This window comes from Otolemur garnettii, unplaced genomic scaffold (assembly GCF_000181295.1).
Source record: "Otolemur garnettii isolate 467f Iridium unplaced genomic scaffold, OtoGar3 scaffold00120, whole genome shotgun sequence".
In the NCBI taxonomy this organism is placed as follows: domain Eukaryota; kingdom Metazoa; phylum Chordata; class Mammalia; order Primates; family Galagidae; genus Otolemur; species Otolemur garnettii.
The window spans coordinates 1,737,472-1,762,689 of record NW_003852515.1 but is presented as its reverse complement, the minus strand read 5'-3'; the positions used below and the strand labels follow the sequence as shown (position 1 = coordinate 1,762,689).

The 25,218-nt window shown below is 44.5% G+C and overlaps 1 protein-coding gene across 1 annotated transcript; it reads left to right on the top strand.

The window, feature by feature from the left end:
• Positions 1-6,053: 6,053 nt before the first annotated feature.
• Positions 6,054-21,644, top strand: MEDAG (mesenteric estrogen dependent adipogenesis). The gene is made up of 5 exons (XM_003797605.2): positions 6,054-6,401; positions 15,750-15,859; positions 18,612-18,724; positions 19,126-19,411; positions 21,439-21,644. The coding sequence occupies exons 1-5, from the start codon at positions 6,127-6,129 to the stop codon at positions 21,561-21,563; spliced, it is 909 nt and encodes a 302-aa protein (XP_003797653.1). The 5' UTR covers positions 6,054-6,126; the 3' UTR covers positions 21,564-21,644.
• Positions 21,645-25,218: the final 3,574 nt, after the last annotated feature.

Sequence of the window (25,218 nt, the reverse complement as noted above, 5' to 3'; positions counted from 1 at the left end):
CCTGGAGGCTCTTCCTTTTCTCACATAGACACCAGTCCTATGGGATTAGAGCCCCACCCTATGACCTCTCCAGATCATCCCCAGATATAGTCACATTCTGTGTGGTGAAGGTCGGGGCTGCTGGAGGGGGGACTAGGGGTTGGCATCGGCACATAGCTTCCCAAAGGGAGTACTTCAGAGGTGACCATGGTGATATTCAGTGTGAGGTATGGAGGATGAGTTTTTGAACTTAATTGTCAGACCTCATATATGAATTGGCACACAATTCAGTTATAAGACAGAGAGAGGGGGAATGAATTAGGTGAGGCTGGTGTAGCAGCTACTGAACTAGTCCAGGGAGAACTGATGGAAGGCTAAGCAAAATCAACAGCAGTGGGGGTGGGAAGTCAACAAAAGATTCCTGAGATTTGTTTATGCAGAAGCCGAGTTGGCCTGGGGGCCTGGGGTGGAGGGAGAGCAGGGGAAGTGAGAGGGTGCAGTCTAGGATGCTTTTGGAGGCCCGGGCTGAGGGATGGTGATGCCTCCCTGGGAGGAACACAGGATGAGGAGCACTCAGGGTGGAAGGAAGACAGTGAGTTGGAGGCCCCGAGGGAAAATCATGGAGAGATTGAGCAGGGAGTTGGGCATACTGGTTGGAGAATCTGAAAAGAAGACTGGCCTAGAGCTAGAGATTCAGGAATCATCACCTTTTTGAAGCCAAAGATTTGGACAAGTCACCCAGGAAAAGGAGTGGCTCAAGGAAAGGGAGGAAGAGCAGCAGAAGGAAACAGAACTGGCACTAAATGAAGTCACGGTACCATGCTGGATACTGCACGTGGGCTGTCAACTCATTGAAACCTCACAGAAGTCCCCTGACAAGGCATCAAGACAACACCCAAATTGCACTTACTGGCCAGGTGTGGTGGCTCTAGTACTTAGGAGGCAGAGGCAGGAGGATCACCTGAGGCCAGGAGTTCAAGACCAGCCTGGGCAACATAGAGAGACCTTGTCTTAAAAAAAAAAAAAATTGCACTTACTATGTGCCAGACAATTCTTATCAGTCCTTTGCAATAGCTCGTTAAATCGTCACAAACCTCACTATTTTCACATTAGGAAACTGAAGCACACAGGAGTGACGTGTTCAGGATCACAGAACTGTTCTTGAACTCCAACCCCAGTAATGAAGCACCAAAGTGGCACCAAAGTCCGTGCTCATAACCACGATACATCCTGCCTCACCCTGTACTGTCCTAATTTTAGAGGTGAGAAAATCAAGGATCAGAGAGTTTAAGAAATGAGTTTTAAATTCTAAAACCTTGGCACTTTTCATGACATTGTGCAACTTCTTTACAAGCCAAGGGAGGAGTGAACTGCTGGGATAAGTGTGGTCTTGTGAGATAAAAACAGGAAGTGTCTATTAGATTTGGCAACACTGAGGTCATTTGGGACTTAGAAGGTCAGTTTCAGCAGCTGGATGGGCAGAAGTCAAGGTATAAAGTTTTGAGGGGTGAAAGACAGGCACAGAATTTAGATGACTCAGGTAGTTCTGAGAGAGAAGAGAGGTGGAATTGTAGCTAAAAGGGTGAGATGTAAAAATGTTTATGTTATTTTTATTATGATTGGAAAAATCTGCAAATGTTTGTACCCAGACCAAAAAATCTGAGAATGGTGTAGCAGTGGTGTAGAATCACTTTTCAATCTATTGTGCATTTGGTAAACTTGAATCAGGGTCTCTGATTTGACCACCTCTGGACTTCCAAAGCTGGGAAATTGTGCCTATAACCTGGTGATGTCACCAAAGCACAGGATGCCAATGAGGGCAGAAAAAGATGGCAAGATCATTATCTTGTCTTATTTTAACTGCAGACATAGCTACACACTCATCAACAGTCTCTAAATTTGAGTAGAACGTCACAATTAAACCATTAACCTCACCTGTAATCTAATAAATACAAATGTAAATGGCTATGAGATGCCCTACCCCAGTACCTAAGCATTTTTTTTCTTTTTTGAGACAGAGTCTTGCTCTGTCACCCTGGGTAGAGTGCTATAGCATCACACAGTTAAAAATAAAAAAAGCTTTTATTCTATAGTACGAACATAACTGTGTAAACTGTGAGTTGCTCACTGCAACCTTCAACTCTTGGGCTCCAGTTCTCTTACCTCAGCCTCCTGAGTAGCTGGGCCTATAGGCACCACCACAATTCCTGGCTCATTTTTCTATTTTTAGTAGAGACAGGGTCTTACCTCAGTACCTAAGATTGAAAACTGTTAAAATTCACTGCTCGTGAGAAGACAAATTGGTACAAGTCTTTTGGAAAACCATGGTACATGTTTCTGAAAACATACACATTCTCATATCACTTGCCCCCATAATTACACTTCTGAGAGTTTGGATACAGAAAAAAATTAAAGTGCAAAAATGTTTATCGCAACACTGGAAATGATCTGTGTTCGGAGTAAAGAAGTGTCTAGACAGACAATAGAACACACACTTGATGAAAAATAGCATCGTGGTTTAAAATACCATCTACAAAGACAGTGCAATTTTCAAAACATTATATACACATAGTGTTAAATGAGAAAAACAGAATAAAAATTCTATAGTTTGAACATAACTGAAAAGATGTTCACCAGTAGCAATTATGTTTGCTTGCTTGGTACTTCGGTAATGAGGAAGAAACTAAACATGGAAAGATCTCTCTTGATCTCCACTGATTACTAACGGCTGACATTATTTTGAAGATTTTTTTTTTCTGTTCACTTTTTCCTATCTTGGTAGCACATAAATTATCCACAAAGAAATGTACGTGTCCTACTGAAAATACATCAAATGACATCTCTAGGTAATATACCAGGAAAGCATCTTTGAAATATTTTTCTTATGCTTGATATTTTTTCTGTACAAAAGGAGGCACCTGCATTTGGAAAATATAGATAAATTGTAGCATCAGAGAACTATGAAGAAGCAAAAGAAAAATCTTTTTTAATCCTTCTATTCAGATAATAAGTGTTGGTATTTTACTATAAAGGAAACAGATTTTGACAAGAGGGAATTCTATGTTAATCTTAAACAAGTGCATCTAATTCTGACTTAAAACTCAGGTGTAACATTTTACCCCTCAACAAGGCCCAGTTGTCCATCATAAGCAGCCTAGTGCAGGTTTAAGAACAGCTAGTCAATAGCTGTGGGTCTCAGTGTATGTTGTGAGGTGCAGTGGCAGGGAGAGACTCTGTAGGGAACCTGCTTTCATTGACTTACTGAGAAAGCAGCTTCTGTAGCTGTCATTGTCATTGTTGAGGATGTACTCCACTAGTAGAGCAGAGACATGTTGTAACCAAAATATAACTAGGTTTCCACCAAATGTCTGGACATGATGCCCGAAGCCTTGTTTCTGCTGATCCCCGCTTCCCCTTGGTTATTTGAGGACAGGGGCCATCTACTATTCACTTCCACGTTTCTACCAAAGACCTGAACAATAAACACGTGTTGAAGTCAACTAAAGGCTTTCACTCAAATTCCTCCCCTATAACTTATGAGTCAGCTTCAACCTCATCTTTTATCTAATGAATTTTAAATCTCATTCATTCATCCTCTCTTTTCTTCAAAAATTGACACCCAGCTAACTTTTGGCCTCCTCGACTTTTCTACCTTCGTGTTCCATAAGTAGCTCAAAATTATTACATCCCCACCTGAACACATCTTCATCTCTTCCCAGACCTGCCCTTTCTCGTCTGACCTCTCGCTTCACTGGTGTCACTATCTGTCGAGGTGCCCAAGTGAGACACTAACTATCTTTCTCTTTACTCTCTTCCCTTTATTTCCTTGTGAAATCCTGCTTACTCTCACTCAAAAATGTTTAAAGCTCACCCTCCCATCTCCCTTCCCACAGCTGCTATTGATTTAGACCCTCTTTATATCTTACCAGGATTATTAAGGCCACTTTCTGACTAGTCTCTCTGCCCCCAAACTTCCTGTTTCAAAACATCTTCTGCATGGTCATAACTGTAGGTAGCTAAACTCAGGCATAATTAGATCACGTTGTTCCTTTTTCAAAATATTCAGAGCCTCCCTCATTGCTTTAAGAAGCCAAATTCTTAGACAACTGAGAGGATCTGTCACAATCTGGCCCCAACATCCCTTTCTGATCTCAACTCCTATGAAACTCAGTCCCCTCATCCCAAATAGGCATGGTCTGCTTTAGCCACCTACAGTTTTGCACTCTTTCAAACATAGACAGTATCTTCTTTCTTTTTGCATACGTTGGTTCAGAATCTTCTCTCCCAGTCTCTTCTCAGCAGTGCTTCTTCATCTGAGAGCTCCTAATTTCTGTTCAAAGTTCAGCCAATGTGTCCCCTTCTCTGAGCATGCTTCCTGGGACCTCCACGGCAGAAACAACCACTCCTCTGACCTGGCTCTCACAGTACCCAGTCCATACATCTATTGTAGCATTCACTGGGTCCTTTTTCTGTATGTGTGACCTCAGAGCTTAAGATGGTCCCTTATGACCCTATCAGTGTTTGGGACAAGAGTGAACTCCAGGATAGAGCATGAGGCGTCTAGCTATTGGTGCCATATCCCTCCCCTGTGAAAACAGCCCCAGCCTCTGAGTCTTGGCTACAGGCTCAGCCCACCTCTGTGCTGTGATCCTCAAACTTCACTTTGCCAAAGACGGGTGCTTGTTTCACAGGAAGAGAGCGTCCTTCTTTCCCTGGAAAAGATTGATTGAGTAGTGATTAACGCATTCTCAGTGAATCAGATTTATTCAGAGAGGCCCAGAGATGGGGATTGATCCTGGGAAAAGGAATCTTGTGTGGAGAAAGGCAGACAGTAGACCTCATTTATGTTCTGAGATTTAAATGAGATATGGCAGGAGGACTCATTCGATTTGATTACACCCACACAAGGGCCCATGCTGGGGACGCCAAAGACACGTTAAAAACATTCTCCAAGTTCTTCGCAATGTTTAGGATGCAGCTTAGAGTCCTAAATCACAGAAGTGGGCTGGATTCTTCTCCCATTCCATCCAGGTTTATCCCCCAAAGAGCTTTTCATTTAGTACATAGCGTGTGTTTGGGGCTTCCCTGTCCCTGGATTGGCCTGTAAGTTCTGCAGGGCAGGAACTGTGTTTCTTCAGTCTAGTCACCTCAGAATTTAGCTTCTCGTCTATCTCCTAGTAGATGTTCCGGAAATAGTTGTTTAATGAAATGGTCTGAAACAGTCCATCATACCTCAGGAAACCAATGAGCACGTAGCTAGCACTCAAATATTTATAGACTGAACAAATGAACGTATTCCGGGACTCACGGCACTCAAGGCCCGGGAGGCAGGGAGGAGGCAGGACGGCACGGTCCCTCTGTCCCCTCCACACGGCTCACTGTGGTCTAGGGGCCACCGCGCAGGAGAGGCCAGGCCATGAACCCCAGGTGGATTCGCTAAGGCTTTGTGGGAAAGTGCCAGAACCATCGGTGGGACTTTTAGGTGGAAGGGAACCCAGGGGCCAGGAAGGAGCGGGAGGAAAGGCTGAGAGGAAGGAAATGCCGGGATGATCTGGAGGAGAGAAAAAGCAGACATCTGAAGCCGGGAGAAGGGCAGGGTCTTGGGATGAGGATGGGAGCACCAGCGTCTCGGCAGGGGTGGGGGCTGCGCCCCGGGGCGCTCTCTCCACCGCCAGCCCGCACCCGCGTCCCCCAGGCGGGCGGGGCCCAGCCGGGTGTACTTGAGCGCGGCCCCCAGGGGGATGACTAAGCCTTGGCTGCCGCGGCAGGAGCCGTGAGGCGGGAGGGTGCCAAGTTATGAGACGTTGATAACTCGGCCCCAGGCGTCTGAGGTCGTGCCCGTGGGCCGGGAGGGGAGCGGCCGGGGCCCCGAAGTTGGATAAAACGGGCCGCTCTGCTCCGGGGCCGCTTTCTCCGCGCGGTGCCTGCAGCGCTCCTCACGGGCGGGCGGCAGATTGGGAGGGGCCGGACATCGGGACCCGCGGGAGGACACCTGAGCGGCCTCTGCCCCACGCCAGGTGGACGACTGACCCCCGCGCCAGGCGGACACAGGCAGGGCGCGCAGTCCCTCTTGGGAACAGGCAGGTGCTGGCTAGGGCTAGTGGGGCCGGGACACAGGCAGGCGGTGGAAGGACCGACGACAGCGGCATGGCGGGGGTGGCATGCGAGCCGGTGGCCAGGCCGAGCCTGACGTCCATCTCGTCGGGGGAGCTGCGCAGCCTGTGGACGTGCGACTGCGAGCTGGCCCTGCTGCCGCTGGCGCAGCTGCTGCGCCTGCAGCCCGGCGTCTTCCAGCTGCGTGGCGACCAGCTCCTGGTGCCCGGGCCCGGGGAGCCGGCCGCGCACGGGGGCTTCAACGTCTTCGGCGACGGCCTGGTGCGCCTCGACGGGCAGCTCTACCGCCTCAGCAGCTACATCAAGAGGTGGGTGGCCCCGCCGCAGCCCCCGCCCGCCGTCTGGTCCCCGCAGACGCCTCCACCCTGTCCCTGCCCTTGGGAGCCCAGGCTGTTGCCCAGGACCTCTGCTAGACCTCCTCCTTCGTTCCTGTCTAGATTTTCTCATTGCTAATGTCACTGGAGCCTGCAGGCTCTTCCCCCGGGGCTTGTTCTGCCCTTGGCACTGACATTTTGCAGCAGTCATCGTTTGAAGCCACCCAGAAAGGCATCAGGGCCGGGTGTGATGAGGAGGGCAGGGGGTCTTACCTGGCCCCCTCCCACTCTGGCTCCTTAACTGGGTCAGATGAACTCGAATTGGGGGCACGCCCTTTAGGGGATGTCTGTGACATGGAGAGACTCACACTCTGGCTTCAGAGTTGGGGGAGTCTGTGGGTAGAGGAGGGCGGATGCACCGTTCTGGGCGCTGCTAACCGTCCCGTGAAGAGACCCAGGGGCCAGAATGTGCAAATGTCCAGTTTCCCATCTTTGGCCTACCTTAGTGTTTCAGAATAAATAAATAGACTATGGCTGAGGAGGGAACCAGAGCCTCTGGATGTCCAGCCCTGTGTGGGCTGTGGAGCGGGCAGACAAGTTCTGGAAAAGTAAATGCAGTGCCCTGCTCCCAGAAGCCTGGCACAAATCTTGGGCCAAAACCGAGGCCTTAACTGGATGGGAGCCTCCAGGATGCTTAACTATTGTGGCCAAAGTGCCAGAGGCATCTCTTGGCAGGCACACAAAGACAGCAGGGATGTAGTCCATCCATCGGGAGGCTTTGGTGCCCTGGGGTAGAGGAGGTAGTGCTTCATACCTGATTCTGCCTGGCCTCAGGCCTCCCCAGGTCACCCTAAGGAAGGGCATGAGGGTGTGAAGCCCTCTTTTGTGCTGGGGGAGAGGGGCGGTTGAGTGCCAGGAAGAGGTATGTGCAGTCCAGAGTTCGATTCTAAGCTGAGCAAGGGGCCAGCTATTAAAATATAATGCTTTTGCCACTGGGAAAGATAGCATGCTGTGGGTGGGGTGGAGCCAAGAGGGGAAATCAAGCAAAATGAGATATTTAACATGCCCTCTTCAGAGCTACTGGAAAAAAAGTCCCTTGCTCTTCCAAACAAAGGTAGTGAAGTCTTTGAATGCCTGAAAGAAATATTCCCCAGCAAGAGTTTCTCCCTTTTTTAGTGAGATGAAAATTCCAAACCCTAAGTAGGGAACCATAAGAGGAACTGAGTCAGGAATCAAATTTGCAAAGAATTTAAAAGGAAGATAACTACCAAATTTGAGAACAGAGTATGAAAATTAAAAATGTCCAGAATTAATCAAAGCCCTACATTAGGGTTGTGACAGAATTACATCCTCCAGTCAGCAAATAGTGCTGCAAAATTTAAAATGATTTTGAAGTCTGTTATTAAACTCTTGAACACTTCCTACACAAAAGAAAATTACACAGCAGTGGTTACCTGGCCGTTTAGGGTCTAGAATAAACAGGGACTACAATGACCAGGTGACTGAAACCAGGGTATAAGCACTAATCAACAAATAATAGGCTCTCATTGTATAAACAATCAAGTGAGAGCTTTTATATCACAGGAACCTTAGCAAGGAGCCCCTGGAAATGATTTGGGAGATGGGAGGAGCCTCTTCCTCTGGGAACACAGGGTGGGGAGGTAGCTGTTATATCTGAGGGTGCACTCCTGAAGGATGACCAGGAGGCAATCTAGTTCAAATGGAAAGCCTTCTAGACTTAGGGGGAGGACTGGGTTGCGGGCAGCAGTGAAAGGTTTGCCTTTGAATCAGGAGGTGGAGAACACGTAGAAGCCAGAATTTAGACATCTAAAGTTGCTGCTTCTGTGATGTGCCAAATTTGTCCATTTGTCTTTGGCTCTGGAGATAGCATGCAACATCCGCCCTCAAAATATTGCTTCAAAGCTGTAATCCATCTTTCCTCTTTTCCCTCACTCCCTTCCTTTCTTCTTTCATAAAAAATAACAAACAAAAAAAATGAAAAAACAAAAAAACAAAAACTCTGGTCAGTTTTATTAAAGAAAAGATTGGCATGATTTTCCTTTCACTGGTCTGTTCTGGAATGATTCTAAAGATCTCAGAATCCCTGCACAATGACAGCTGGGGTGCACACCCTTTAGTATTTTCCCCATGCTGTGCCCAATTCAATGTTATTGCCACTGAAGTGGTGGCCCTACTTACTTAGGTTCATTTTCTGATACGTGAGCCTTTTTCTAAATATATACTTACTAAATAAACTAAGAAAACCCAGGGTGGTGGAATGGTTTAGTAATGGCCACCAAGGGCTTAACAGCCTTGGTGTTAGCTGAAGAGCCTACTTGATAAATATTGTTCCTATTTTGTTGGATATATGGAAAAATCTTTATTGTTATTTTTTCTTTCAAGATCAGGATTTCCACCCATATTACAAACCAAACCAGGTATATGTAATGGTCATCCAAGGAGCTATTAACTTAATACTTAAAAGTCCAAATCACCCTTAACTCTCTCTCTCTCTCCCTCTCACACACACACCTTTTCTTCCGATAAAGCAGCCTTTCAGTGAGGCGCAGTGGCAAATGCTTGACAAAGGAGAATCCTCTTTTTTTAGTGGTCTCCTAGCATGAAAAAAGCCACTTGGCTAATAAAAATAAGTACAGCAACAGTAATGGTGGCTACTAATATTTACCTGAGTACTAGGAATGGTGCAAAGTATTTCACAAAAGCTCACAAAAGCCCTTTTTACACATGGAAAAATTTGGACTCAGCTTAAATAATTCACTTCAGTAGGTTGGGTGAGTAGTATTACCAGTAAGTAGTACTGTCAGACTCTAATGCTGATGTTTTCAGCAAATTGCCCAGGACCTGAAATAATTCTGACTTCTTACTCATTTCCTAAATCTACAAATAACTAACTGGAATTACATCAGCCAGTGCACATCTTGTATAACCAGCCACAAAGAAGTGGTGCAGTGGTTTTCAGAAAGCCACTAAAAGCAGATCAATGACCTGCTCTTGCCCATCCTGTTAGATGGGTGACAGTCACACCCACTTCGGGGCAGCCACCTGAGCCAGAGGGTACCAGTGAGGTGGAGCTGGGACTTAGGGGTAAAGAGAGGACAGTGTGGTGGCTGGAACACAGTAGGGGAAACCTCACTTGCCCACAAAGCAGGAAATGCTGGGTTCGGTCTGGTGGGCCAGGGATCCTGGCTGAGGCTGGGAGGCACAGAGGATGTGGTGCTGGGTGTGATAACTTGCCCAGGTCAGCAGCTCCTTAGCAGGACACGTGATGATGATGAAGGCATAGTAAATGGCCATGTATTGAGCTACAATTTTTACAAGACTCAGTCTAGAGGGTGAGTGCCGGTCTCTTTACGAGGTGAGTGACCTTGGGAAATTAATCTCTGTGGGACACCATCTCCTTATCTGTAGAATGGGGGGCAATCATAACAATAATACCATCAACTTTATAAGATTGTTGTTCAGAATTAAAGTTTGTAAAGTCCTTAAAATTGTTATTATTGGCACATTTTGATCGTTTGACAAATGCTAGCTTTTGTATCATAGTTAAATGGTCCCAAAGCCAAGTGTTTTACACATATTATTTAATCTCTTAGCTACCTGTGGGGTACCTTTTGTTAGCCAGATTTTACAGATGAGCTAAATGAATCTCAGCAAAGTTAAAACGCTAGCTGAGGTCACAGAGATAGAAGTCCCTGTTAGATCTGATGATTTGAAAGCCGCATGTCACCTTGCCTTCTTTCCTGACTGCCTTCTTTGGGAACCTTGCTCTGGACTGTGCACCAACCACACTCTAACCTACTCTCTACTCTTAGCTCCCCTGGCCCTGGACAAATGCCTGCCCATCTGCCTGGACACAGCCACCCTGCCACAGTCCCTAAGGCTGGGCTGAGCTGTGTCCTCCTCTGGACACCCCATCTCCTTCCTGCTCTTGCCCATTCTTGGGGGTGTGTTTGCCTGATGGAACAATCTCTCTCCTGCCACATGGCTTTAACTTCAGCCCCCTCCTCCCTTGCTCCCTTTTGTTTAAATGACTGGGACAGAACCCAGTGGATGGAGCTTGGACACATGAATGCAGAGAACTATGCATTTCTCTGGCATTTATATGTTTGAACTATTTGATTTACCAGTTTGAAAGCCTGTGCATGCAGGGACCATATCTCAGATAAGTATTTCTCAAACATTATATAAAACACAAAAGTCTCCTGGAGGTCTTATTAAAACACAGCCTCACTCACTTCTTGAATCTACAAATAAATAATTGGAATTACATCAGCCAGTGCACACCTTATATAATCAGCTGAAAAGGGAAAGAAGTGCAGTGGTTTTAAGATAGCCACTAAAAGCAGAGCTATGACCTGTTCTCACCCATTCTGTTAGATGTGTGACAGTCACACCCATCTTAGTGCAGCTGCCGATTAAATAAGACCAAGGAGAGGTCTGGATTCTGCACTTCCACAAATTCCCAAGTGGTGCCAGTGCTCCTAGTTTAAGGATCACACTTGGAACAACAAGGACAACTTATCTTTGAAATAGTGTATTTTGTTATCTGTCTCCCCAACAGACTCTATGCTTCTTGGATATGCTTCTGTTTCTTATCTCATCTTTGTGTCCCCAGGACCCAGCACAGAGCGAGCTTCATAAATGTTTACTGATACATGTATGAATGAATCATTCTCTGCCCCATTGAGAAGTTTCACACATGCTGTGTCAATATTTGCTTAATGAATGAATGAATGAATACATGTATCCTTGAAAACATGTGTGAGCTGCAGATATGACAATGATGGGTCTAAAAATTCCTCTTAAATTCATTAGAATTAGGGCAGAAGGAGGAGAGGGAGGAGGTAAAAGAGAGGGAATTGTTTGAGAGCACAGGGTGAGCTGTGCGTCAGGTGATAAGGCTAACACTGGCAGCTCACGGCAGGGATGTCCTGCTTGCCCTAAGAGTAAAATGTCCCTGCAAGCTTTTGGTTAATGTCATGGCAAAGGATTATGAAAGCTGCAAGCCATTTCTGGGCTTTCTGCACAGATTGTTGCAGTGTGCCTTCTTCGTTCTCTCTGCTCCACCGCCCATCTATTTTTAGATGATGTGCGCGCGCACACACACACACAACATACACATGCACACACAGGTGGAGGCCATGGGTTTGGATTCTTATTTGTCTTTGAGCAGAAAATTATTAGACCCAAGGGAAATTGGGGGCAGCTTTGAAAGGTGGTTGTCTTAGAGGGGTGTGATCTTTCGGCCACCCCTGATTTGCTAGAAGCAAAGCACTGAGCCCTTCCTAGGTCCTCTCTTTCAGATGTTGCATTCATCGAGCTGTTACCTTTAGTCTTCCAAACTGGGAAAATGAGGAAAGAAATTTGTAGCAAGGAAAAAGAAACTCTTGCTCATTTTTCAGATACTCATTGTCCATATTTCCTGGTAAACCAAATGAACACAGACTTTATTGTATGTCAAAAGCTTACAGAACTTCACCGTGTGGTGGGTCAGCCAAGTTCAGGATTAAAGACACTCATAATGTTTATCAAGTGCCTACTATGGGTCTACATACATATGTCTATATCACCTGTACTGTATCCAGTCTTACCCTTCTACAGATGAGGGAACAGGCTTCGACAGGTTAAGGAACTCACTCTAGGTCAGTGAGCTATGCCTCTGGAACTGAGTTCACATAGCCAGCAAATTAAGACCTGAGTTAGATTTAATTTTGAAACACTGTGCTTACAATTCTATTGTCCTGCCTTTTAATTTTTGGATTAAAGCCAGGCTTAGAAAGTTTCGGCCTAGAACCTTGGGGGTCAGGGTAAGACCGATGAAGAATTGAGAGTTTAAAGGAACTGTCTATCTTAAACTGTTTGCTTTTCATCCCTAATGATAACTTCAGCAAATATAATAAATATTCAGTACACAGAGGCAATATTTACATTAGCAATTCTGAAATATTCATGATTAAAGATCAAATAACTAGTTTCTAATGTAATCTAGGAAGGCACATCTTGAACTAAAATGAGTAACTAAGTGAGTGTCAGATACTTAAATACCTCGCGACTGAACAGTTAGGTTCAGTCTGAACTTTTTGTATTTTAGTCACTTTTGTATCTAAATTTTATAACAGCAAAATTCTAAGGAATGCTCACATTTATTTCTTTCACTCAAATTTCAAATTGTTTAATAATTTGACCATAACTGGGAGGCTGGGGACAGTTGAATTAATGAGATAGTTCCTATTTGTGGTGTGGTTAGAGATAGTTTATCAAGTAGAGATCTTGCCATAATCTCTTGTTCGTAAATTCTGGTATCGGATCTCTCCTATAAGCAGTATTTTCACATCTATGGCACAGTGATAACTGGCATGCTTCGTGATGAGGTTTACAGTTCATTAAGTTCTTACAAGTGCCCCCCACCTCCTGAATCATCAATGGTGGGGATTAAATCATGTTGCACATAGTTTTATTATCCAGAGTGTTTTATTGAATTGAGAATCCCAAAATGGGTAATTCATGTACAGGTTATATATTATAAGCAAAATGTGACTGTCTGGAAGGCTCCCTTCTCTGATCATGCCAAATAACGGCCCTTTGAGCCTTAGGGCACCAGAAAACAGTTCCCACAGGATCCTGGGGAAAACTGATTGTTCTCCCAAGCAGCGATCATTTCTAAGTTGAGATTTGTATCATTTTCCTTTATGCTGTGGGTTCCCTGGAAGAAAATCTAATGGTGTTAAAATTCAACGATGTCTCCCATAGGATGTTAATTGATTTTGGAGGCAGAGGGACATACCACACTGTCGTTTGTGTCATCAGAAAAGACACCAAACCTTCCTAGTGGATATTCTAGGTGCACCACACACAAACACCACAAGCTCGACCCCTGACACTGAGGGAGCACCTTGAGAAACACAGTGAAGGTGACGAAATGACAACTCACCTCCGTGATAAACGGGGAGGTAGGAGAATGTGAGCCCCTGGATCACTGACGGCCCTCACCCAGCCCCAGCATCACCATCTAGTTTTTGATCTTTGTGCCCGGCAGACTAGTTCTTTCTCTCCTCTATTGCTACAGAGTTTTATCCTCCCCTTCTCCTTGCCTATCTCCACGCTTCTTAGCAACCACACACTGGCCTGCCTGGCCCCTTGCCAGATCACTCCTGCCTGCCGGACTGGTGCCAGGTCGCGGGCAGCAGTAGATGGATAGTAAGGTGAGCACAGGGAACCCTGTACTATCCAGGGCCCCCTCCCTAGGCTCGGAGCCCCTCAGGGTAATAAAAACCTGTGAAAGCCAACCAGGTGCCCAGACTAGGGTGGGGTGGGGAGTAGATGGGGGGGTGGGTGAGTTAATGCGTGCTGTTAAGCGAATGAATGAATTAGAATGAACAAGCCCAGCCAAAGGCAGTTCCGTTTTTCCTGCCATCTCCTCGGCTTCTTTTCTCCACTACTTTTCGGCAGTTGGTCAACTGGGACATAGCAGGACAGGAAACACTTTCCCAGCTGATGTGGCGCACACACGAGGGCCGCTTCATTCAACCCTTCCCCAGTTCTGCCAGGGGAGGGTGGGGCAAAGCGGGCGCTCTGCATTCTCTGGTCCATTCCCTTGGTGGCCCTCTGAGCCCGCCCCTCCTCCATTCCCCCTGTCTGCCCTGACCACTGACCCTTGCACCTCTTTTCTTCCCTGGACCCCTCCAGCCCCGTGTTCCACCCCACTCCCACCCCACCACGGGACCAGCCCCCAAGCCCACTGACGGGCAGTGGGGTTGGGAGCGGAGCGGAGACTGCTTTAAAAGCCGGGTGAAAATAGGAGGCAGGAAGCGTTTTAGCATCTCCATCAGGGGTCAGGTTTTAAAAGCTCTCAAAATCAGGTCTGACAATCCTAGCAAAAAGATAATGACAGATTTCTAAGAAACCAAGCTGGGAGACAGCGGGGCGGAAGCTGCGCTTCCCTCCCTGGGGGGTGGATATTCTCCCGCGTGCTCTTAACCAGGGCCAGGGTCACTGCCTTGTGCACGGCCCCTAGGAGCGGGTGCTGGGAAGTGGGCCCAGCTTGCGGGGCGGGGACGCCCGCAGAAGTGTGGCCCCAGCTCCCTGCAGCGGCCTTTTGCTCTCCAGGGCTGTGATTTTCGTGTCAGATATTGAAGGACAACCAGCTGGGAAGAAACACTTGGCGCTGTCATGACTCGATGTAAGAAGGAAACAGGCCGAGGCAGTGCAGCCAAAGGCAGCCGGGGCGGTCAACTCCGCAGGCTGCTCGGAGCCTGCCTCCATTCACGCTGCTTCTGAGCTTGTTTGGTTAGAAAATTAGCCATCTCCCTGATGGAAGCTGATTTGCACTTAGATCTTTTTATCAGCAATGCCAATTGGGGGGTAGAAAGGCAGCTTGGAGGAAGCTTGGTAGGGTGGGGAGAGAAAGATAACTCGTGTGGATGACCCACCCGGTTGAGAGTCAGAAATGTCTTCCTAGGCTGGAATAATGAACCCAAACCAAGGAGGATGAAGTAATAGGTGAGACAGCCAAAAATCTAATATCAGTTGTTTTTGTTTTTTAATGGCACAAACTCAGGATAGGAGAAATGTGAATCTGTAATAGTTCCTATGAATATGGGTTGGTCAGTTCTATGGAGGGGGCTGAATTTATCTTGGGATTAGGGAGGGAAACAGGGAGGAGAAAGAAAGGAAAATTCCAGATCCAGCAGTCAGACAGGATGACTCCACTGGAGAAGACCCAGCTAATTCTATTTGTTGAGTGTAATTCATTGTTGATCCAGAAGAGCTTAGAGCTCTTATAAATTCAAATGAACTCTTACAGCTTCAGACATCCTCAAACTACGGGCCCGCGGGCCACATGCGGCCCACCTAGGACATTTATCCGGCCGGCCAGGTGTTTTTGCTGCTGCTGCCTGTCCTACTTAGCAGCCGACTTATCCTGGGGCCCACAGTCCGGCCCTCCAATGGTCTGAGGGACAGTGAACTGGCCCCCTGTTTAAAAAGTTTAAGGACCCCTGGCTCAGATGATAGACAATACCTGCCCTCAGCTGGTAAAGGCTGCACGTAAGAGCCAAGCACCCATGTCAGGCCACCCTAAGAACCACGTCACCTTAGGACTACATGCTGAGCCCTCAGCCAACCAGCTGTGACCAAGGGAAGGAGATGCATTTATATGGCACAGGTGACCTCCGTAGGGACACACTTTAGGAGACTTCCATCAAGGATCTGTGCCTGTGGCAGGTACCTATTCAGTATATCCCCGTCCTGCCTGAGATAGAAGGGTACCTTACATTTCTCTGCCTCTCTACATTCTCTCTTAATATCTCTGCCTTTTCACAGGTATGTGGAACTGACCAACCACTTTGATTATAAAGACTACAGGGAAACCATACTGAGTAAACCGATGCTGTTCTTTATTAATGTACAGACCAAAAAAGACACCACAAAAGGCGAGTATCTAAATATTTTTGGTTTGATTCTGCCTTGTTGAACTGAGGACTAAAGCACAGCATGAGCCTGCACAGCCAACTTCTAAATGATTCTGGGACAGAAGCTCCTGCCTCCCAGCTTCTCCTCTACTTCCTGTCTAGGCAGGAAGTGAGCTGATATTCTGAGCTTCCAAGGGCAGAAATGACTGGAGTGATGAGGATGATATACCACATGCTCTACCACACACATATTAAACACTTTGTCTGAGGCAAGCACTAATGTAATGAATTGGCACAACAGACCCACAAGGTTTATCATCCAAATTGGGGACTTTTTTGAGCATAAATGTCATCACTGTTAATAATCATTCTGCAATGAAGGTATAAACTGGGACCAACCCAGGCAAACTAGCCTAACTAGGGGGTACGTATATGCTATCCTCATTTTATAGATGGGGAAACTAAAATAAAGACACTAATTAGCTGTCATTAATGCTTTTATATTTCATGCTATAGTGTTAGAATTTCATGGTTAGACACATCTCTTTATTATTTCTTCCAAGAAATCAGATTAACTGGAAGCAACTATATTAACCCAAATTCCAACATGAAAGGGCCTCCATCTTCCCCTCTTCCTTCTGCTGAGAGTGATATGTGAAGAAGGTCATGTGCATACTGTTCCATGACAGAGGTAGAATTTCTAAACTTGCTTCTAGATGACCCTCTTAAAATGAGTCCAAAGTAATAAGAAATGATCTACAAATTTCAAATAGACTTCCTCAAACATTTGCTCTCACCCAGATTTGTGGAGCTCTTTCTGCTCAATTCATGATAAAAAAAAATCCTGATGCTGTCTCCATGGGAGAGGGCAGGAATAGATCACACAGTAACAAGCAATGCTCATTACAGCATCTGAGGCCCGAATGTACTCTGGCTTCACAATGACCAGAAAGCCAGATAGTTCTCTAGGAACGTAATTCACAGCTGCATCATGTATACTTCCTGCATCATCTCTCAGGAGGAAAGAAGAATGAGACCGATCCATCTTAATGTTTTAACAATAGTGCAGAGAGTGGTACAAGGAGGTATTTGTTGGTGACCTACTGAAAATATGCAGTTATATGGCAACTATTGTGGAAGGAGGTACAAAAACCCTTACTGGCTAATTATAGTGAAAGCTGTAAAACAAAGAGGCTGTACAACATAGACCCTGATAAGATGGTCAGTTTGTTTTTGTTTTTTTTTTTGAGACAGACTCTCATTTTGTCACCCTCAGTAGAGTGCCGTGGTGTCATAGCTCACAGTAACATCAAACTCTTGGGCTTAAGCAATTCTCTTGCCTCAGCCTTCCAAGTAGCTGGGACTATAGGCACAACGCCTGGCTATTTTTTAGAGATGGAGTCTTGCTCTTACTCAGGCTGGTTTCGAACATGTGAGCTCAGGCAATCTACCCATCTTGGCCTCCCAAGTGCTGGGATTATAGGTGTGAGCCACTGTGCCTTATCCTAAGATGGTCAATTTTTAATTGAGAGATTGTGATTAAGGTAACATGCCCAGCCCTGCTGGTATTCTAAACTGTACTTTTGTGCAAAAAAGCTACCATTTCCTCAAGGGAATCACTAATAGTTTCCAGAAATTTGCTATAATATATACAAATAGACAATGTCTGCACATGTGAAAGACATCCCATGGAGTTGTACAGTGCACAACCTACACTGTATAGTGGCCCCAATCATTTAATGAACTTAAGGGTCTTGGTTTGGTTTGTTTCAAATTTAATTCAAAGAACTTGCTTGCTTTGTTCATCCCTTGTCCCAAAGAGGATATGAGGTAGTTTATGTCTAAAGTACCCAAAAACTAATCTGGGAAAAAAACATAGGTAGGAAAAATAAAATGAATAAGTTTAGTTTTGAATGATTTCCCCGAGGATGTAAACACTTGTTGGCAGCCCATAGGTTTGGCTCTGAGATATCTGAAAGCCAGTGTAAAACGTTCAGTTTTTCAAATCACGTAATGGCTGTTCCATGGCCTTTCAACAGAGGGAGACACGTAGGTATCTTATATGTCTCCCTAGACCAAGCACTGAGTAATTATGGCCATGGAGCTTGACTCTGGGGGCCCGTGGATAATATTTTATACAGTATTTCATCATAAGTAAACACTTTTCCCTTTGCTTAAATTATGGAGAATTGGACATAAAGTGTTAGCAAACAAAATAAAATAAGAAGAAACAACTGTCTGCTGGGACAGAGATGTGGTATTATTTAAACAATGGGAGGGACATTTTTTCCCACATGGGCTGGTGTTGGGGGTAGACATGGGGAGGAGAATCAACCTCAGCCTTGATGGGGGAACCCTAGACTAGCCATTTGGCAGAAAGAGTGCCAGGTCTCTAGAGAGCCTGGGGGGAAAGGGCACAGGGTGAGGGTGGTGGTGTGGGGTGAAAACGTGGGGCAACATCCTTTCCTGGACCTTGCTGATTTTCTACTTTGCAAATATGGAAGCATCTATAAGGGCCAAATTATTATTTAAATATCATAATATTTAAATGGCAAGGTAGGGACATGAAAACCAGTCATCTAGATCTTTATTTTATTTTATTTTTTGAGATAGAGTCTCACTTTGTCACCCTGGATAGAGTGCTATGGCAAGGAAGGCTATAAATGAATAAAATCTCCAAAGAAGGTGGGAACCACTGCTTTGGCAAAGGCTAAGAAGCATGTTTATGTCTCAGCAACACACTTCTTTCTCAACTCTGCTTGCTAATTTCTAGAAAGGACGTATGCTTTTCTGGTGAACACAAGGCACCCCAAGATAAGAAGACAGATAGAGCAAGGGATGGACATGGTCATCTCCTCAGTGATTGGGGAAAGTTACCGGCTTCAGGTAAGCCTCAGCCTGTCAGAATTCAGGGCTTTAAGCACATAGCAGGGGCCTGTGCATCTCAGCCAGGGCTGAGTCCCTGGGGCCTTAACTGCACCCAGACACTTTGTTCCTGGCTGCAACATTATTGCTACCAATAAATGAGCTTAGTTTTTAGCAACTTATTAGAAATGGGGTCAGAATAAATGTAATTTTGGCCAAGTAATTCAAAACCTTTAGGTGGTTCCTGATGCAAATGCAAAGGTTTGCTTTTAATAAAAAATAAAGACAGTAGTTTAAAAATGTCAGAGTGAAAGGGAAATTAGAAGTGTGATGCTGGGGTGTTTGGGCAATTGTTAATTCTATAGTGTCAACATGATAGCTATGCCCACAAAGTCAATTAAAGGTTTCTCTCTCTTTTTCAGTTTGATTTTCAAGACGCAGTGAAGAATTTTTTCCCTCCAGGAAATGAGGTGGTTAATGGAGAAAATTTGAGCTTTGCGTATGAATTCAAAGCTGACGCATTATTTGATTTCTTCTATTGGTTTGGGCTCAGCAATTCCACCGTAAAAGTACATGGGAAAGTTTTGAATTTGTCAAGTACAAGTCCTGAAAAGAAAGAAACAATTAAGTTATTTCTGGACAAAATGAGTGAACCTTTCATCCGAAGGAGCAGTTTCTCTGATCGAAAATTCAGCGTAACTTCCAGAGGTATGTTAAAAATTCTCAAGAACATTTGGAAGGTAGTTAATTAAAACAGTAGGATAATGTAATGGGAGAGGAGCTGAGTAAGTGAAAGGCAAGACCTAGTGATAAAAGGAAAATATCTGTATGATATCACATAATTGAGAAAATAAGAAGTGAGATGTCTTTACTACCAAAAAGAAGTAGTGGTGTTTCCTTTTAGGCTCTTTTTAAAAATATATTTTTTTGAGACACAGTCTCACCCTGTCACCCCAGGTAAAGTGCCCTGGGCACTCAAACAACCTCAAACTCTTGGCCTCAAGTGATCCTCTTGTCTCAGCCTCTTGAATCTACAGGCATCCACCACAATCCCCAGCTATTCTGTTTTTAGGAGAACTGGAATCTTGCTTTACTCAGGCTGGTCTTAAAATCCCAAGCTCAGGTGATTCACCCACTTTGGCCTCCCAGAGTGCTAGGATTACAGGCGTGAGCCACCGTGCCTGGCTTCCTTCAAGTTTTCTGACGTAGTGGTTATATTGTATAGTACTCCCAGAAAATAACATTAAAGATTACTGTTAAATTAGTGTTAATTCTCATTTAAGTATTATTGGCAATAATTTAAATCTCATAAAAGAATGCTGCTTCCCAAGATGCATATTCTGCACATCAGAATGATAACCAAAATGGTCAGTTGAGGAAGGATTTTCCAGATTTCGTGAGCCCACAAGAATAACTCTTGAGAAGGTTATATTTAGCAAACAATAAATGCCATGGCAGGTTCCTGATGCTGACTCCCAGGAGCAGAGGCAGGTGGCATTGGTCGTTGCTTATCTGGAGGTGTCTTCTGTGCAGCCCCTTCTCCCTGTCTCCTGCTACCCCCCACCCCCTGCTGGACAGCACCTTCCTCGAATCAGGACTCTCACTGCCACATGTGGAGAAGCACCATTCTCTGTGAAGCTACAGTGCTATCTAAGTTCACATGTAAAATACAGCTTTTATTGATTGTATTTAATGACAGTTGCTTTCTTCAATGTTTATAGCAAAAAAGCTTACTCCTAGCAGTTTATAGTTAGGAAGTGGAAGGGTTTCTCTTTTTCCCTCCCTCTTTCCTTCCCTCCTTCTCCCTCTGTCTCTGTGTGTCTTCATCCCTCTCTCTCTTTTCCCTCCTCAGCCCCTCCCTCCTTCCCTCTCTATCTCTCATCTGTCTATGTCTCTTCTCTCTGCCCCCCTTTCCACCTCAGTCTCCACCTGTCTCCCCCTCCCCTCTCCCTCTCTGTCTCCCAGTCAGTCTCTCTCTCCAGGATGCTTCAGCACTCTCTGTCCAGGAGTTTCTCCCAAAGGTGCCTTTGTGCTCTATCCCTTGCAGCCCTGTGTGCGGATCCTTTTGGAGGGAAGATTCACTTGCCCTCTGCAGGCAGTCACAGGTTCTGGGCCCTTCTTCTTCACTCACTGGCTGCAGCAGCCTGGGTGGGGCTCCCTGCTTCCCTGTGGCTTACCATCTTTCATTGGGCTGCCCGTGGTATCCACCATCATCTTAGGGACACTGAGAAACACAAGAATGTGGGCAGTGTACTAGAAGACAGTCCGGGGGCCACTTCATGTCTGGAGCAGTGGGGCAGGAACCTCTTGGAAGCTGTCATCACACATCGCAGTTGGCGCAGCCAACATGCACCTGCTGCTGGCATGCAGGCTAAGCCTGGCTTCTGAGCCTGCAGGACAGGGGGCTATCAAGGCTGCTAACCCAGCTCTGTCCCCTGCAAAAGCTGGCCTCTCTCCTCAGCATCTATTCCCCAGATGTGGGCCATTTGCTACCAAGTGACAAAGAGTACAGGCAGCTCATACGTTGGTCAGCAGGAAAGCAAGTGACGATCATGTCCCACTAAAAAAGAAAAAGCAACATATTTCTGTTTAGCCTTTTCAGATTTTCCTGAGGAAGCCAGGGTTCCCTGTTAATTATTGAAACGGTTACGTTGTCTGAGTTCTCCATGCACTGTTTGGTTTTCGGATGGTTTGAAATGACGGTCATAATGCGTGCCCTGTTTACTGTTTTCTAGGATCAATAGATGACGTTTTTAACTGCAGTCTGTCACCCAGAACATCTCTGACAGAGCCTCTTTTGGCAGAATTACCATTTCCAAGTGTTCTGGAATCTGAAGAGACACCCAACCCGTTTATCTGATTGGGCTGAACATTCTAGCAGTTGCTTCTACACCCAGGCCTGTGCCAGACTGCAGGGTGGGGGGAGAGGGGCACAGGTGGGAGGTGGCCACTTCCACCCTCTTGCCCATCCCTGGGTCCTGCACAGCTTCTGCAGAGGGCCTCTTCCTTCCATTTCCACGGGTGTGATGCCCTGGAAGGCCGCATGCAGCTGACTCCCTTAAAGGTTATGGTTACCAGGATGGAAGGGCCTTGGCCTCATGACATTAGGAATGGGGGGATTTCTACTGCTTTGAAAACTTCCCCAAAGAGGCAGAAGGAGCCACAGAGACCTGCCACCTGAAACTTTATGCTCAGTATCTTGGGAGTTTTCTTGGCAGCCTTTGTGGGAGTCATCTGACTTGGATGTTAACCCGTGACACTTCATAAATCAGGTTTGGACCTCTGACTTGGGACATTCTTATTGGAACTCACACCCAGCAAGCATGGAGTTGGCAGTGCTTTTCTCTTGCAAATCTTGCTGAGCAAAAGCTTATGCCGTCTTTCTTTGGAAGGCAGGTGTGTTTTTCATCTGCCTTTATAAAACCTTAAGGTAAAAGTAAAACATTCAAGGTAAAGTTCACTGTAGGACTGGCCTGGTTGCTGGGATGGTAATTCTGCCATTCACTGCCTGAAATTTGAGTTCCCTTCGCCTCCTTCTTAATGAAGTGACCCATGTGGAATAGGGCCAGGTGATGTGGTGCCGAATAATGACAGGGGAAGGGTAATGGACAGGTAATGTCCTCTTTAGTGAAAGCATATATGTCAGTTGGGTATTTTAAACAAGCTTTTAGCAATTCTAACACTAAAAGAAAATAAGAAAAAGTTATCCCATTGCCATAATACATTGTTACATCAATACATTTTTCATCTCATTGCTACAATGGAATTCTTCTAAAGGGAAAAACCCATCCTATCTACATGTAAAAACCTGCAGGAACGAATCACTACCTATGCTTATAATAAGGAAGATTTATGGGCCCTGAGTATAATTTTTTTGTCCTTTTAAAAAGTGCATTACTGTGTTTCACATTTTGATAACATGACTGGTGATTCTTCCATTTATATTTGAAATCTAATGGTACTATGTTTGCACAATTAAAACTCTTCTTAGCATTCAACCTACAAATTCATTAAATTTATCACCAAGGGTGTGTGTGATCTTTCCATTGGTTTGTGGGTGGTATATTTGCTTTGTAACTTCCTGAATCACAGTAAGAATTGTGGTTTTCACAGTCACGTTCTCAAGAAGAGCCTTTTGAAGAACAAGGCTATCGAATGTTTTGAGAAAGGAAACAAACTGTGGTGTTGATCTTTCAGAAAAGGAGCATACTCTTTAATAGCAAAAGATGATAAACACATGTTATTAAACTCAGTACAAAATGAAGAATGTTAACAATAAAATAAGTTTCATACTAGTACAAACAAACCTTAGGTAGATATCAAATACTAAATACTTCCCAAAGGAAAAGAAACTCTGTTCACAAAAATGACAAAGAAGATTTTTTTTTTTAAGTAGCGGAATTGTAATAAGCCTAAGTATCACCCTAGGAATAGAGCAAAGGTCTGGAAGGTTTCTTTCATCATTAAACATTTTTTCAGTCCACTTTGAACCAAATGGATCCATGCATTCAATATTCACGCAACAAAATTTTATTAGCTGCCTATAAGGAAATTTTCACTCATGTATTTTATTATTTTATTAAATATCACAAGGAAATGACATTGTGCTATCTTTAAAATTGATGAAAATGTAGGAACAGACTCCTGGGTAAAAAAGGCCTCATTCTGGGTATAAATGTGACCTGATACAGATATTTTAACCATTTAAGATCAAAAGAATCTGTAGGACAACAATAACCTCAGCAACTCATCTATTCATACAGTTCATTTCCATTAATTCAACACATGTTTGGGTGCCTACCACATGCTCTGGACACATACCAGGGGAATGCTGGTGCACTGAGGTGCCTAAAGCATGGCCCTTGCTTTCAAGAAGCTTCTAGACTTGTAAAAAAAACGGAAAAATGTTCAGGGAAATAAGACCAATACAATAAGTTCTACGAGGAAATTCAATGAGGAAAACCCCTAAGATGCTTATGATCCAGTTTTGGAGATAAAAATCAATGATATAAAACTGTAAAATTTAGTTTTAAAACAAATATGTAAGGATTAATTTGTCTGTGTAGTTGACCTACCCAAGTTCTCGGTCACATAGGAAGCTATTTGTGAAAGCCTCACAAATAGTGAGTGAAAGCCCAGGAATAATAATTCTTCTTCCTTCTTCCTTCTTCTTCCTTCTTCTTTCTCCTTCTTCTTCTTCTCTGTGTACATTAATGTAGTCATGGGGTACAATATGCTGGTTTTATATACAATTTGAAATATTTTCTGGTTTGGGGATTTTTGTGATGTGGGCTAATCTTACTGGAGTTAGATGATATCTCAAAGTAGTTTTGATTTGCATTTCTCTGATGATTAAGGATGATGACATTTTTTCATATGTCTGTAGGCTGTGCATCTGTCTTCTTCAGAGAAGTTTCTATTCAAGTCCCTTGCCCAACCTGAGATGGGATCACTTGTTCTTTTCTTGCTAATATGTTCAAGTTCTCTGTGGATTCTGGTCATTAAACCTTTGCTGGGACATAACGTGAAAATATCTTCTCCCATTCTGAGGGCTGTCTGCTTGCCTTACTGTGTTCTTGGCTGTGCAGAAGCTTTTTAGTTTGATCAGGTCCCAGTAATGTATTTTTGGTGTTGCTTCAATTGCCTGGGGGGGGGTCCTCCTCATAAAATTTTCACCCAGGTCAATTTCAAGTGTTTTCCCTATACTTTCTTCTAGTATTTTTATGGCTTAATGTCTTAAGTTTAAATATTTACTACAGTAAGAGTCTATCTTAGTTAATGGTGAAAAGTGTGGGTCCAGTTTCAGTCTTCTACAGCTCACCAGCCAGTTCGCCCAGCACCATTTGTTACATAGAGAATCTTTTCCCCACTGAATGTTTTTAATTGGCTTGTCAAAGATCAAATAATGGTAAGTAGCTGGGTTCATCTCTTGGTTCTGTATTCTGTTCCATACATCTACCTCTCTATTTTTGTGCCAGTACCATGCTGTTTTGCTCACTATCGATTTATAGTATAATCTGAGGTCTGGTAGCATGATTCCTCCTGCTTTATTTTTATTTCTGAGTAATGTCTTGCCTATTTGAGGTATTTTCTGATTCCATATAAAATGAAGTATTATTTTTTCAATATCTTTAAAGTATGACAGTGGGCTTTAATAGGGATTGCATTAAAATTGTATATTGCTTTGGGTATTATAGATATTTTCACAATGTTGATTCTTCCCAACCATGAGTATGGTATGTTTTTTCATTTGTTAACATCTTCAGCTATTTCTTTTCTTAGAGTTTCATAGTTCTCTTTATAGAGATCTTTCATGTCCTTTGTTAGGTAAACTCCCAAATATTTCATCTTCTTCAGCACTACTATGAATGGAACAGAGTCCTTGACTGTTTTTTCAGCATGACTATTGTTGGTATATATAAAGGCTACAGATTTATGAGTGTTGATTTTGTAACCTGAGGCACCGCTGTATTCCTTGATCACTTCTAAGAGTTTTGTAGTAGAATCCCTGGTGT

Excerpts from the sequence above, each read along its gene's own strand:
- MEDAG (XM_003797605.2), top strand. The coding sequence starts at position 6,127 with ATGGCGGGGGTGGCATGCGAGCCGGTGGCCAGGCCGAGCCTGACGTCC. Across the intron at positions 18,725-19,125 it reads GGGAAAGTTACCGGCTTCAG|TTTGATTTTCAAGACGCAGT; the intron begins GTAAGCCTCAGC and ends TCTCTTTTTCAG. Across the intron at positions 19,412-21,438 it reads ATTCAGCGTAACTTCCAGAG|GATCAATAGATGACGTTTTT; the intron begins GTATGTTAAAAA and ends ACTGTTTTCTAG.